The sequence below is a fragment of the Typopeltis vanoorti genome, chromosome 1, assembly GCF_054136105.1.
Source record: "Typopeltis vanoorti isolate ZY-2024b chromosome 1, IOZ_Tvanoo_1.0, whole genome shotgun sequence".
Lineage (NCBI taxonomy): Eukaryota > Metazoa > Arthropoda > Arachnida > Uropygi > Thelyphonidae > Typopeltis > Typopeltis vanoorti.
The window spans coordinates 5,615,670-5,630,780 of record NC_143549.1 but is presented as its reverse complement, the minus strand read 5'-3'; the positions used below and the strand labels follow the sequence as shown (position 1 = coordinate 5,630,780).

The 15,111-nt window shown below is 37.3% G+C and overlaps 1 protein-coding gene across 5 annotated transcripts in view; it reads right to left on the bottom strand.

Moving 5' to 3' along the window:
- LOC150109760 (adenosylhomocysteinase-like 1) overlaps nt 1–15,111 on the bottom strand; it is a 440,710-nt gene that overhangs the window by 245,539 nt on the left and 180,060 nt on the right. For all 5 annotated transcript variants that reach the window (XR_016549840.1, XM_090408492.1, XM_090408303.1 and 2 more), the window contains one exon: nt 467–613. Coding sequence is in view for 3 of the 5 variants with exons in the window: in XM_090408492.1 (XP_090264618.1) it covers nt 467–613 (147 nt within the window). In the remaining 2 variants the exon portion in view is untranslated. The remainder of the gene's footprint in view (nt 1–466; nt 614–15,111) is intronic.

Here is a 15,111-nt window from a genome sequence, read left to right as displayed (position 1 = left end):
CTGCCCCACACAGTTCAGGACTTCATTACATGCCTACAGGAAGAATGGTCCAAAATTTGCATTGATCATCATCATATGCTTGTGGAAAGTATGTCCCACAGGATTGCTGCAGTCATCGCAGGGAAAGGAGATCCTACATCTTATCAAGGTGGGTGCCATGGTGGTTTGTTCCTTATGCTATGGTGTCCACTGACCTTTTGCCAAGCATTGTATATAGAAATATAAAGACAGTAATTATTCCAACAATCCTGAACTGAATTACCAAAATGTACCAAGTAACATATGCATGTAGTGCATTAGAGATGTCTTGTTAAGCTTGGTTCATTAAGAACTCAATATTTATGAAACTTATACCCTACCAAGACACAATGAAGTTTGACCTTTAAGAAATTATGTGAAATAGCAAGTATAAAAAACATCATCAAGTGTTCATAATAACCATTATTTAAAGTTTAAATAGAATTACCTTGTTCTGCTATTTCAATTTCCCTCCTTCCAAAGGCAGCCTGGTTAATGTTCTTGACACAAAAATCAGAAAATCCTTTTGTACTTTTTTGAATCTTTTCTCTTGGTGATATACCTTCTTCATCTGAACTTGTATCCGTATAGGATGCTGAACAAAATGTGGAAAGTGTTTCCTTTACTAGTATAATACTTCATAATATTTTATTAATTGAAAAGAGATAAAATTAACTCACCCTCTCCAGCTTCACAATATGGGTATAATTCATATGAAATAATTTTCTAAGAGAAAAAAAGTCAATGGTTTATTAAGATGATTGTTAGAGACAGAAGACCACAATCATTTTGTATGACATCAGGTTATCCTGGAGAGGATAAAATATGAAGTAACAAACAGCCTTCAGCAAATAAGTTTTAAGCTATTGACAGTTAAATATGTGAAATGCACTAGAAATTCTTCATTGCTGCTTGAGGAAAAAAAATCCTTCCAATTTATAACCCTAAATAGATAACCAGAGTTTGTAGACTAGGATTGTCACACTATCCCAACAATGCAGAGTAATCTCAGATGATCCCACATTACCATGTAGGATCATCTTATGTGGTGATGCTGCTGCTCAGTTATTTTAAAATTTGGCAAGCCACACAAGTGGCACTGACAGCAACCAACTTTTTTTCATTTTCAGGAACTGGCACTTTGCAATATATAATGAAATTTATTTAATTAGAACTTTGTTTATGTATATCATAATAGAATGAATGCTGTGCAACTAGCATTCATGCTAGTTGTTGCTGTGCAAATGCTAGAAGGGAAAGAAGCAGAGTGTTTTGTGGGCTAGATATTAATAAGGTTGTGGGAATGGATGTTGCTACAATATACCTTAACCAAGCAGGATAGGGAAATAATTCTGCCATATACATGCACAGCATTTAATGAACTACTTCATCTCTTTAAACCAGAAGTGAGTCATTCTTGTATTTCAATGAAATAATTGTTTCTATAAACCACAGTAGTATTTTTTTTTTAAAACAGAAATATTATTAAAAGTTGTAAGCCTATACTATGATTAAGCTTAGGATTAGATAATCTTGAAATCCTACTAAAGCAATCAAATTTAGTACTACTTTCTCATTTTCACAATGATCATTATCTAGTATGTAAAGACTTTCAAGAGAATTTGAATCCACAGCTTTATTGTTGGAGAGTGAAAATTATTCACTCCCCAACAAAACAACAAACAAAAAATTCTTTGTCAACCAGACCAGTTTATAATACTCAAATGAACTGAAATTTGATATTTCAAAAACGAAACATGAAATACAAGGCTGATATTTGATGATGTTTCATTTTGTCTTTATTACAAACAAACATAGATGATCTGATAAATAATTTAATCACATTACACAGACTCTACAAGATATGCACATGGGACATAGTTGGTCTTCTTGGAGAGATGAAGAGAGCTGATTTTCTCTTCATAATACATTTGAAGTTGAACTATACATGGATGTTCACCAGTAACTGCTCATGTTTTTACATGTTCACGTGGAAGAATGGTGTCAGTTTGGTCGAACAGTATATATGAAATTATCTAAAAAAAAAAGAGAAAAAAAAAAAAGACTGAGAAACAAAACAAAACCTGTAAGAAAGCAAAAATGAATTTGTATGGTGGGATTTTTCAGTACAATTCACTGAATCCATTCCAGTCACCAACAGCTCTCCATGTAAAAAATCAACTCTCCTCATCATTCTTTAATAAGTACAAAGTGTTTTATTTTGAACTTATTAACACTAAATAGTGCAGAGCGTTGTGCTGTATTCTGCTTCAGGAGATGAATGAGATTTAGGATCTAAGAACTGTGGCCTGAAGTTCAGAAGACACTGACAAGCATAGATAAGGAGGTGGGTGCAGGGCTGTCGCCAGATTAGATCGCACCGCGAGGCAACCAATTAAATATCGCCCCCGATGGATTATAAGACAAAAATATAGGAAAATCTTTACTTGCTATTTTGTTTTTATTACAAGAGAAACATTAATGCAAAACAATTACATAATAATATTAATTAAATGTTTGCTCTACGGAGATATCGCACAATAAAACTGTTTATAAGCGCTTCTAAATTTAAATTATAAGCTATGTCTGCTTCTATCGATATAGTTGCTAGACCAACTAATCTTGCTTGGGTCATTACTGTTCACAAATAATTTTTAAAAAGCTTAAGTTTGGAAAAACTTCTTTCCGAAACTTGCTACGCTAACAGGAATTGTTAGCATAGCGATGATGTCTACCGCAATATGGCTGAACGAGCGCCCTTATTAAGCTGCGCCATGCTGCCTCTATGCTACACCCTGTCAACAGTACTAGGTGGGTGAACACAATGTTTTGCTGACAAAACAATGATCAGAACAAACATTGATTAAAGAAATTTGGATATCTGATTTCCATTATGATGTGAAAACATTACAAAGTTTTTACATGATAATTCAATTCATTCAACATTTGGGTAAAAAAAAAAAAAAAAATCCACTTCTCACTTTGTAACACCTTGGAACAACTTACAGGAATGGTATCTTATTTTCACCATCTATTCTATGTATAATATTTTCTTTATTCTTCTTCTTAATCATTCCTCTTCTACCTTTATGGTGATGAGGTTTTTTATTCTTGCAACCGTAATTCTAGGATAAGGTGGTTAAGCCCTATGCCTCCGAGTATGTCTACAGATGAGAGTGTTCATAGGGGCCAGTTTACCTGTTCTGGAAGAGGACGAAAAACCCAAGTTTCCAGGTGAAAAAAAAAACCCTAACCACCATATGAGACCAGCTAACTCACCTTTCATCAAAAGAGACCAGATGAAGGTTCCTCACATCACTGATAGGAATTGAACCCAGGTCTTTCTGACCAAAGAGCTTCATCTATGACAACTGAGCTATGGAGGCTCCTTTTCTTTATTAATCCTCCAAACTGCTTCATGACTTGGACATTTAACAATTATGGAATTAAATAACGAAAGCATATATTTGAAGTTTTATTATAAATGCATTTAAAATTGTAAATTTACTGAATGTTTCTTACATTTACAATTCATTCAACAGTTATTATTAATAACAGACTTCCATTGCAGGAGGCAAACACTAAAAACACACAAAGCCCATTAAACCATGCTCAATGTATCTGCAGTCACCACAATGTTCGGCAACACATTCCACTCACCAACCACTCTCCTTATACAGCTTCCAGGTATGTCCCCTTGCTCTATTCTTCTCCCATCTTCTATAAAATCTTATGAAAAATTTCTTCCACATTAACCTGATAACAACATTTTACCCAATTAAATGTCTCAGTCATATCCCCTCTCTCTCTTCCTCCTATTCACAAGGATTTTCAAAATGCATTCTCTCATCAGTTCTCATGTCCTGCATGAGAACTGATGAGAGAATTAATTAAGGTGATAACTGGTCCCAAAGACCAGTTATCACCTTAGTCAATCTTCTCTGGACCTTTCCAATATATCCTCATCACCTTGAAAATTAGGAGACCAAATCTGTGCATGATAACCTACACCAAGGTCTTGCACAATGGAACCAGAACCTCTTTATTTCTACACATTAAGGCTGTTGTTGTTGTTGTGGACAGATTTTTTATAAAATGTTTCAACAACTGCTGAATGAATGAAATGTATGTAAGGCAGAGTGAATTTTCAAATGAGCTTTGATGTTTAAATTTCTGCATCCTTGCTTCATCTTAGTAATAACCAATACCCCCACCCCCCCCCCCCGAATTTATTTCAAATTCCTGCATTTGCAAATCCACAATATTCTGAATGCCAACTGAAAATTTTTTTGAGTATAACTAATCCTAAATTAAAAATATTTCAAAGTATCTTGTAATTCCAATACTGGTCCACTCATCCAAAGTGAGACTAAAACAGTGATCCAATTCTGTTAACTGGTTAATTTTTTTTGATATTTGCTTTTCTTTTTTATGTTCATAAAGTCTAACATTAAAATATTTGACTGGTTCTTTAGTAATACATAATTCTACTTTGAAATCTATTTGTATATGAAGGAGCTATAGCTACTGTGTGAAGTAAGATTCCATTTTCAGCAGCCAATCTAGACACAATCTCACTTAATTTTATTGTTTTACAAAGAATTAAAATTGACTGGTCATCCTTAATTCGTTTTAACCTACTTGAAGGTTCTGTATTTTTCTCCCTCCTTATTTTAAACGCGATTCATGAATACATTCTAAATGCTTTATCATTCCACTACTGTTCTATCTTACATGAAATCTATTCTAATTGCAGACAACAGAAGCAAAATAATCAAATTACTGCAGCTACTAATTGAAGAAGCTAAAGATTTTGGACTACATTTAAATGTAAAAAAAAAGCCAAATTTATGAGAGTTTAAAAATAAAATAGATCTGAGCCAGAAATATTCAAAAACAATATAAAAATTGATAATACAACAGAATACAAATATTTAGGTACCTGCTTTACTGCAGATGGAAAACAAGATAAAGAAATAAAACTAAGAACTGCCATAGCTAAAGATGTCTTCTGGAAAAATAAAGCTCTGCTCAGAAGTTCTGTAGGTATCGAGACAAAGAAAAGAACGATAAGAACATCAGTGTGGCCAATTTTCACATATAGAAGTGAGACCTGGGTATTCAAGAAGAGAGTAAGACAACAGATAGAGGACTTTAAAATATGGTGCTACAGAAGAGCCTGGAAAGTCTCATGGACAGAGCAAGTGACAAATGCAGGGGTACTACAGAGAATGAAAACATAGAAATCTTTATTGCAGGAAATGATCCGGAGAAAGAAGAGCCTGGTAGGACATGTATTGAAGGGATCAGCAGGACAGAGGACACTAAGAGTTTTAGAAGGAAAGATTATAGGAAGAGGATCAAGAGGTGAAAAAAGAAAGACATTATTATTATTATTATTACCCAAAATCTCATGGAGTCAAAGACTCATCTGGGAGGTCCTTTTATTACACACACATCTCATCATACCATGTCTTAAACACACTCAAACTCCTTGCAGACACCACACTCTCAGGCAAGGCATTCCAATCATTCACAAAAAACCTGCCTCTCACACCCTCTTTATACAGTTTCCAGGGATGACCTCTGGTTCTCCCCCTGATCTCCCACTATTCTCTGTAGAACTTCTCCACCATTGATCTTATAACAACCCCTTACCAACTTGTAGGTCTCTATCATATCTCCCCTCTTCCTTCTCTCCACCAGACTCTGCAAATTACATCTTTTCAATCTTTTCTCATACTCAACATTCCAGAGGTGAGAAACTACCTTAGTCAGTCGCCTTTGGACCCTTTCCAACATCTCCTCATCCTTCTGAAAACCCGGTGACCAAATCTGGGCACAATAGTCCATGTGTGGCCTAATCAAAGCCTTATACAATGGAACAAGAATCTCCTACTTCTACACGTCAGTGTCCTCCAAATCATTCCCAGAAGTCTTTGTGTTGTCTTCACAATTTTGACGGTGTGTCCCCTAAATGATACAAAATATAAGACTTATTGTTAAACTGACCATAGATTTTTAATTCGTACGTATGTTCGTACAATATTGCCTACCGGTTTTGCTAGTAACTTACTAGCTTTCTCAAGGCTTGCACAGTACAAAAAAATGGTAAATGCAAAAAAGGTTTAAGAATACAAAAAAATGTTAGTACCTGTTAGGTAGCTAAGGTAACACGTTTGCATGACATTTCTACTCAGTATCATGAACACGCGTTGAATGCAAATGCGTAATATGATTATTCGCGTACTGTAGTTCTGTTGAACTGAGGGAATTAATTAGATTTTTCCAAGTATCATCACAGTATGGCCCCCTTGATTTCTGTTTAGGTTGCTGCCTGTACGGAGCACTACTGCTGCTGCTTCTTTAAATAATCAATGTCTGTAATCTTCATCTACGTAGGCATAGAGCTGTTATTCCAGTCTATAGTGTGGTTCGAAGTTGAAAAGTGATGTGCTAACCCGGAGGTGATCGTTCTGTTGTGATTTACATCGCCAACATGTTCTTTCTGTCTTATTTCCAGGCTTCTCGAAGTTTGTCCAATGTAGGAAAGACCACGCATGCATGGAATATTATACACACCCGGATATTTATAAAATGGAACACTGTCTTTAGAAGATCTTAGAATCTGTCTGATGCTAGTAGTTGGTTTAAATACAACCCTAATGTTATGGGTCTTTAACAATCTCGCAATTAACAGCTCTATGCCCTACGTAGACGAAGATTACAGACATCAATTATTTAAAGAAGCAGCAGTAGTGCTGCGTACAGGCAGCAACCTAAACAGAAATCAAGGGGCCATACTGAATGATACTTGGAAAAATCTAATTAATTCCCTCAGTTCAACAGAACTACAGTATGCGAATAATCATATTACGCGTTTGCATGTAACGCGTGTTCATGATACTGAGTAGAAATGTCACGCAATTGTGTTACCTTAGCTACCTAACAGGCTAACATTTTTTTGTATTCTTAAACCTTTTGTGCATTTACCATTTTTTTGTACTGGTTACTAGCGAAACCGGTAGGCAATATTGTACGAACATAGGTATGAATTAAAAATCTATGGTCAGTTTAACAATAAGTCTTATATTTTGTAACATTTTACGACCAAAAACATGTATAATTTAAAGAAAGACATGGTTTGATGATATAAGATCATGACAGGATCACATGACTATGTGGGAAAAAAAAGAAGAGCTGTCAACACAGAGGACTGGAAGGATATGGTGCTGCACCCTCGCATTGAGGAAGCTACATGATAATGATGATAATGCAAGGTTCTGAAATTCAGATTAGCTTCAAAATGAAAATAAATAATCAAAGAGACAAAATTTATTATCATTATTACCTTAGACCTTTACGGAGTCAAGGACTCATGGGGGGGGGGGAGTATAAATAATCCAAAACAGATGTCATACCATCTCTTAAATTCATACACACTAGATGCACTCACTATCCCTAAAGGCAAACTGCTCCACTCACTCACAGCTCTGTAAAAGAAAAACCTAGCCTGGAAATGGACAGCCATTTCCAGCCTATTAAAATAATTTTGTTGTAAGTGCTGAATATCAGTAGCATTCCTGATTGCTGTGCCTATCTTTGCATCACTGGCAAACAATTGCACATCTGATGTGCAATTGTTTGCACATCAGATGTGCAATGAGCCATCAAATGGCTTAAGATTGGAGTCTTTTTTTTCCTGGGATCCAAGACAAGAAATATTAGAAAAATTCCCAGGTATTTTGTCCTGGGAATTTCTAGGATAGAAACCCTATTCCTAAGGATTTTATTATTATTAATTTTTTTTTTTTTCAGTTCTGATTTCTTATGGGCAACAAGAAGTAACAGACATCCTCTCACCACAAGTTGGGAGTAGTTGTCACTTGTTGAATTCTGCAGAAGCAAAAGTTTCTAATTGAATCTTTCCTATCAGGAATTATTTTCATGAGTTCATGGCACTAATTCATACATGAACCAATTTGGTTCAGAACTGAATACAGTAAGATATTCATAAATATTCTTGCAATGAATAAATAAAAGAATTTAAAATACTAATCGACTTCCTCTAGTGAGGAAGTTGAGTAGACAAATTAATACTCAAATTAATACTAACTTGATTATTATTATTATTATTATTATTCAGGCCTCCATGGATTCAAAAGACTCATCGTGGGAGGTCCTTCCTAAGAACATAAAGTCTACCATACCACTCCTTAAACTCATTGACCATTCTCGCCCTCACCACTCTATCAGGCAATGCATTCCATGGCTCAACCACCCTCCATGCAAAGAAACCACTCCTCACCCTCTTGCTCACAGTTTCCTTTCGTAACTTCCAGGGATTGCCTCTTCTCATCACTCCTTCCCGCTGTTCAACCAAGTGAAAGAACTCCCCAGTGTCAACCCTGTAACCACCTCTCAATAGTTTAAAAGTCTCAATCATATCACCTCTCCCTCTTCTATCTGCCAAACTCTGCAGTCCACATTCCCTCAGCCGATTCTCATAACTATCCTTGTACAGTCCTGAGACCATCTTTGTCATCCGTCTTTGTATCCTTTCCACAGTTAATTTATCCCCTTCAAATCCTGGGGACCAAATCTGAGAACAATAGTCCAAGTGTGGTCTGATCAGAGACTTATACAACGGAATGATAACCCTCTTATCTCTGCAGGTCAGTGTCCTTCTCATAATTGCAGCAATCCTCTGTGTTACCTTCACCACCTTTGCAATATGTCTCCTAAACTTCAGGTTTCTATCAATCATCAACCCCAGATCTCTTGTCTCCCCAACTTCCTCCAGTATAACTCCTCCCATAGAGTATGCAGCATCCCATCGATGTTTCCCAAACCTCAAGCCCTTACATTTTGCTGCATTAAACTGACACCCCCATTCATTTGCCCATCTATCTAGCTTATTCAAATAATCTTGTAGGGCTACCACATCTGCACTATTACTAATAATCCTTCCCAGCTTCGCATCATCCGCAAACAACTGAATATCCACTGGCAATGTCATTGATATAAAGGTTAAACAATATAGGTCCTAGTACTGAGCCCTGTGGGACCCCACTTGTAACTTTCTGTCTCCTTGAAACTGCTCCACCATACACAACTCTCTGATACCTATCAGCAGCCAATCGTGAATCCAGTTGACCAATCTGACATCCAGACCCATGTGCAACTTAAATATCAGCTTATCATGTGGCAACACATGATAAGCTGATATGATAAGCAACTTAAATATCAGCTTATCATGTGGCACCCCGTCAAATGCCTTTGCTAAGTCTAAGAAAATTGCAGTATATGCCTTTCCCTCATCTAATGTTCTTGTAACTTTATTATAAAAGGCTAGCATATTGCTAAAACAAGAGCGCCCTTTCACAAATCCATGTTGACTCTCACAGATAACATTACCCTCATCTGCCCAATGAAATATGGTCCCTCACTACTTTCTCCAAGATCTTAACAACTACTGATGACACACAGACTGGTCTATAATTAGACACTTCCGGTCTGTTACCACCCTTATGCAATGGCACTATCTTACCTTCCTTCCATTCTCTGGGCACCTTTGCCAAAGCCAGACTTTCACTGAAAAGCCAGGTTAAAGGCACTATTCAGTTCCCTAGCACATTCTCTCAAAACTCGTGATGAAATACCATCCAGTCCCAAAGCTTTATTGACATCCAGAGTTCTCAGTATCTGAAACACACTCTCCTCCTGTACCTCTAAACCTTGAACCTGCCCTATCCCTCTAGCATTAAAACTGACTCCTCCAGGATGAAATACTCCAATAAAATGGTCATTGAACAATTCCACTATGTCCTCTGCATCAGTCACTCTATTCCCATTTTTATCCCACAATATCATTCTTCCACAGTCATTTCTCCTCCTACTGGCCACATAGCTAAAAAATTCCCTAGGATTTTCTTTGGATCTTAGGGCCAATCTCCTCTCATATTCCAGTTTCGCTTTCCTTACCACACTAGTCACTCTTCTGGCCTGTGTCTTATATTCTTCACGCATCCTCTCTTCACCTGTCTCCTTATATCTCTTCCATAGCCTCTTTTTCACATGCAATTCCTGTTTAATATTGTGTGTCATCCACTTTACTCCAAATTGTGTCCTCTTCTTCACTCGTGGTATACAACTTACCATTGCTGCTAACAAATATTCTTTCACAATTTCCCACGCACTAACGATATCCCGGCCTTCCAATTCCTCCCTCCATGAAACTTCCCGAAGTTGATGTCTAAGACTATTATAATCACCTGCATTATAATTTCACATAAGTTCCTGTCACTTTGATACTCCTGCATGTCTATTCATTTTCCAAGTCAAAACCATATGGTCACTCTCTCCAACTGGTGGGAGAGATGTCATCTCAGTTATTATCAACTCTTCTGATGCTATAACCAAATCTAAAACTCTTGAACCTCTTGTTCCCTCTGTTACATGTTGCCTAAGACATTTGTCCCTCAAGAATTCTAGAAATTCCATTCCACTATTGCTACATGCATCTTCCTCTCTCCAATTTATACTACTGTAGTTAAAATCTCCCGTAACAATCATTCTTCTTGCACTTGCCAATCTTAGCTGTCTAAACATCTCCTGGTCCCCATCCTCCGTGCTCCTGGGTCTGTAGCAACACCCCACTAAATATTCTGTCTTGTCTACCTCTACCTCACACCATATGCTCTCAAAATCATTTATCTCACTTCCTTCCAAAGCCTCCACTCTTAGAGGACATAGGTCATCATTTATCATAAGCAGTACCCCACCACCACCACGCTTTCCCCTCCTATCCTGATGAAAAATGCTATACCCAGCAACTTCTATTCATGTTATTATATCCCCTTCTGTCAACCACGTCTCAGTGATCCCAATAATTTTGGCCAGGCTGATGCTATCTGCGCCACCAATTCCTCTCCCTTATTCCGGATACTCCTGGCATTAGTATAAAGCATTAAATGCCATTGTTTCTATACCCAGCATTATCCCTTCTAGACTCCACTGGGCTCAGTGTTACCTGACATCGTCTCCCTTCTCCCAAGTATCCATTCCCACAAGAGGCCGCCCCTGCTATCATCCTCCCTGGGACACACTGACTAGTTCAGAACAACAATCTCTCCAGATGCCTAAGTTCTTCCTCATTCAAATGTAAACGGTCTCTCGCATACAATTCCTCTCTTTCCTCAAACGCACTCCAAGCATCCACACATACCAGTCCTCTCTTGTCACACATTCTTGCTATTATGCCATTCAATATCACCACTCTTCTGCTCAGCTCATCATTATCATACCTAGGCAACACACACACACTATTTTCCCTCTCTCTGTCTTCTTCTGTACAGTCTCAAGCAAAAACCTCATATCTCTCGCTGCCCGACTTACATTACCACTCAAGTCATTCGTTCCTACAATCACAATCATCTCATCCACCCTTTCACCTCTCTTAATTGCCATAACCACCCTTTCTATTGTTCCTCCTGGCAAACACTCCTCACGCATCCTATCTTGAACACCACGGATCATTGAGTCGCCATACATTATACCTCTTACCATTCCCTCTCTCCTACTGTTTCCATTCTCTTCTCTTCTTTCATTCCCATTGGTCTCTCTCATTCCCTCTCCTCTACTGCTATTCTCTCTTCTAGCATTCCCATACCTCTCTCTCCTACTGTTTCCATTCTCTCCTCTTCTAGCACTCCCATACATCTCTCTCATTCCCTCTCTCCTACTGTTTCCATTTTCTCCACTTCTAGCACTTCTATATCCCTCTCTCATTCTGTCTCTCCTACTGTTTCCATCCTCTCGTCTTCTAGCATTCCCATACCTCTCTCTCATTCCATCTCTCCTACCTGTTTCCATTCTCTCCTCTTCTAGCACCCCCATACCTCTCACTCATACTCCCTAAATTCTCTCTCTCTCCTACTCTGATTCTCCTTGCATTTATCTCTTCCATTCTCCTAATCTTATCTTTCATACTTCTGCTCTCATTCACAAGACATTCCACCTCCTCTTTCAACTCATCTATCTCCCTCTGCAGGTCAGTCACTCTTAATCTAAATTGACTCTCTCAAACAAAACCATCTCCTAAACTTTCACAGTCACTCACACCTTCCACACTATCAACTATTATTTTCTCATTCATATATATCTTTTTTTCATTCTCTCCTATCACACTACTTGTCTTCCTACATTCATTCCCCGTTCCTGGAGCAACGAAGTCGGATATCGATATTTCTAATGCACTTATTTCCTCCAACTGCCTGCATTTTGCGCATATACGCTCTCCGCTCTCTTTCACAAGCTACATATCTAATTCCCAAGACGCATACATGCCGCAAGTACTGCATGCCACAAAGTCCCTTATGATATTGCTAATAATTGAGTTCTTAAATGGCGGAGGACTGTGCGATACGCCACTTGCGACTGCTGCTGAATCCGTCATCATTCCTTACTGCTGAGTAGCGTAATCGTTAATTATTCAATTAATAAATTCCATTAAATAAATAGAAAAAATGTACAAACAATTACAAGCAAAACAAAACATTTAAGTACACTAAATAAAATGAAATATAACTAAATACAGTAATGAAAACTTAGCTTCGTTTTGTCTTCCACCGTTATGCATTCGATTCCGAAGGTAACCAAAATATATTATATCGCGACAGCAACTAACTTCCAAAAAACAACCACTGAAGTACACTCGTATTCAGAGAAACAATTTAGCACTCAAAAACATAGAAAAACGGGAAAAAAACGGACTATTCACTATTCGCCAACTGAATATTAATTTAGTTGCATAGTAATGTGAAAGTCTTAATGAGAAAGGAATTTTATATCACCTGACTGGAATTCTAAATAGTCTTAGTAGTCAGTTAAGCAGTATCGTGGATGGAATTTGAAGGTAAAGAGATCCACAGTGCATAAAAGTCAGTTATTGTTAATACACAGGTTTCTCTCATTAGACTGAAGATTGATCAGGGAGACTTACACCAACAGATGTTCACAGAATGCCTTTTACATTGTGTGAACATCTATTATACATTTCTTAAATTCATTCACTGACGAGGCTTTCACAATTGAGTCTCACAATTCATTTTGCTCATTTACCTTGCTGAGAAAAAAAATTTAGTCCTTACACTTCTTGACAAGGAACAGGCTGATTTAGAGAAAAATTGTAGATAGGAAGGTAGTAATGATGTAAATTTTTCATGTAGTACTATCATATCCTGTACACCCCTTGAGGGTACATGTCAGGTACATGTCAGACGATGACTTTTGTTCTTGCTTTAAGAGTGATTGTCCTTGTTCTCTCATGTCCAATCATATACTGAGATATTTTTTTTACATGTGATCTATAAAAACCTCTTTTAGTAATTCATTTTTTTTCTATCATATCCCCTCTTTTCTGCTTAGTTAGGAGCAAAGAAATCCATGCAACTAGATATGTTCCACATGTGGTCATATCAAAGCATTACAAAGAGAAATAACTCCTTAATCCTTGTTTGTCAATGTTTCTCAACATCCAAGTGACCCATTGAGAGAGAGAGAGATTTTTCCTGCATTTGCAATATGTCTTTTGAACTTCAACTGTTTGTTTGTCATTACTCCTACTGTGTACTGCTATATTTTTGCTTTAGTGCAAAATATCATCATACAATAAATAATAATAAATGTCTGTTTACCATGATTAAATGACCTTTGCTTTTCTTGCACTAATAAACCATAAATCAATAACCATTACTCCTGGTCTCATCAAGTTCTTGCAGTCCAATTCCATTTAAAAAATACATAGCCTGTAAATTTTCATCCCAAGTACACAACTTTATACTTCAACACATCGAACTGGCAGCCCATATCCTTTGTCCAAGCTACCAGTCTAGATAACTATCTGACAGGATGTTTACATCACCTTCACTAAATATTGTTCTTCTTAGTTTAGTACCATCACCAAGCAACTTCATATTCCTCTGTGAGTCATTTTCAATATCGTTCATATCACAAACTGAAGAGCAGCAACTCAAGTACAGAGCCCTAAGGCATACCGCTGATCATCTGCCTTCTCTTTGATACAATTCCATCATACACAGTGAATGTCTGCTTACAGAGCCTCCATAACTCAGTCAGTATAGACAAAGCCCTTTGGTCAGAGCCTCCATAACTCAGTCAATATAGACAAAGCCCTTTGGTCAGAAAGACCTGGGTTCAATTTCCGTCCGTGACGTGAGGAACCTTTATCTGATCTCTTTCGACGAAAGGTAAGTAAGCCAGTCTCATACAGACATAGGGGATTTTTTTTCACCCCAAAACTGTTTTTTTTTTTGTCCCCCAGAACAAGAAAACCGGCCCCGTGAACACATATGGATTACAGTCAGGAATACTTGAGACCCAGCCATAGGTCTGGTTCATCAGCTATGCCAGTCCCAAGCCCACATAAAATAGGGGTGGGGGTGGATTAAGATCGTGCCATACCCCTACATAAAAGGGGCTCATGGCTGTTGTATCATCATACACTAAATAATAATAAATGTCTGTTTACTATGATTAAATGAGATTGTGAAAAACATGGTAAGCAAATTTCACAATGGGTGGCTGAGTACCATTTTCCCCATTGTGAACCATCCTCCCCTCTCCAAAAAAAAATGTCGCTTTGTATTGCCATTGTAATGATATAGTATACAGATGGCTAATAAAAATATATATATAAAAAGAGGCTTGTGATCTTTCCATTTTCTAAAAAAAAAAACATTATATTTTAATTTTAAAAAATGTGGCTTACATTGTATTGACCACAGCATCACCTCCATCAGCATTTAATACTTCTGAAGTATCATACTAGACACTGAAGTCATGCAGTCTGTTTATACTAACTTGGGAAGGATATTTTCAACCTTTTTCCTACTTTAAACCCAGACATGTTTTCTGGAATAGGAATGATCCTGAAAAGAACAGCAATAGTGACATATCATAGGCTCTTCCTCTCCTCTTCGCAGACTCATCACCCTTCTTGTCATTCCTCATGCTCCATTTTCACATCTTTCATCATGGGGTTCCAATACAAGACTACACTATTTTACAAGT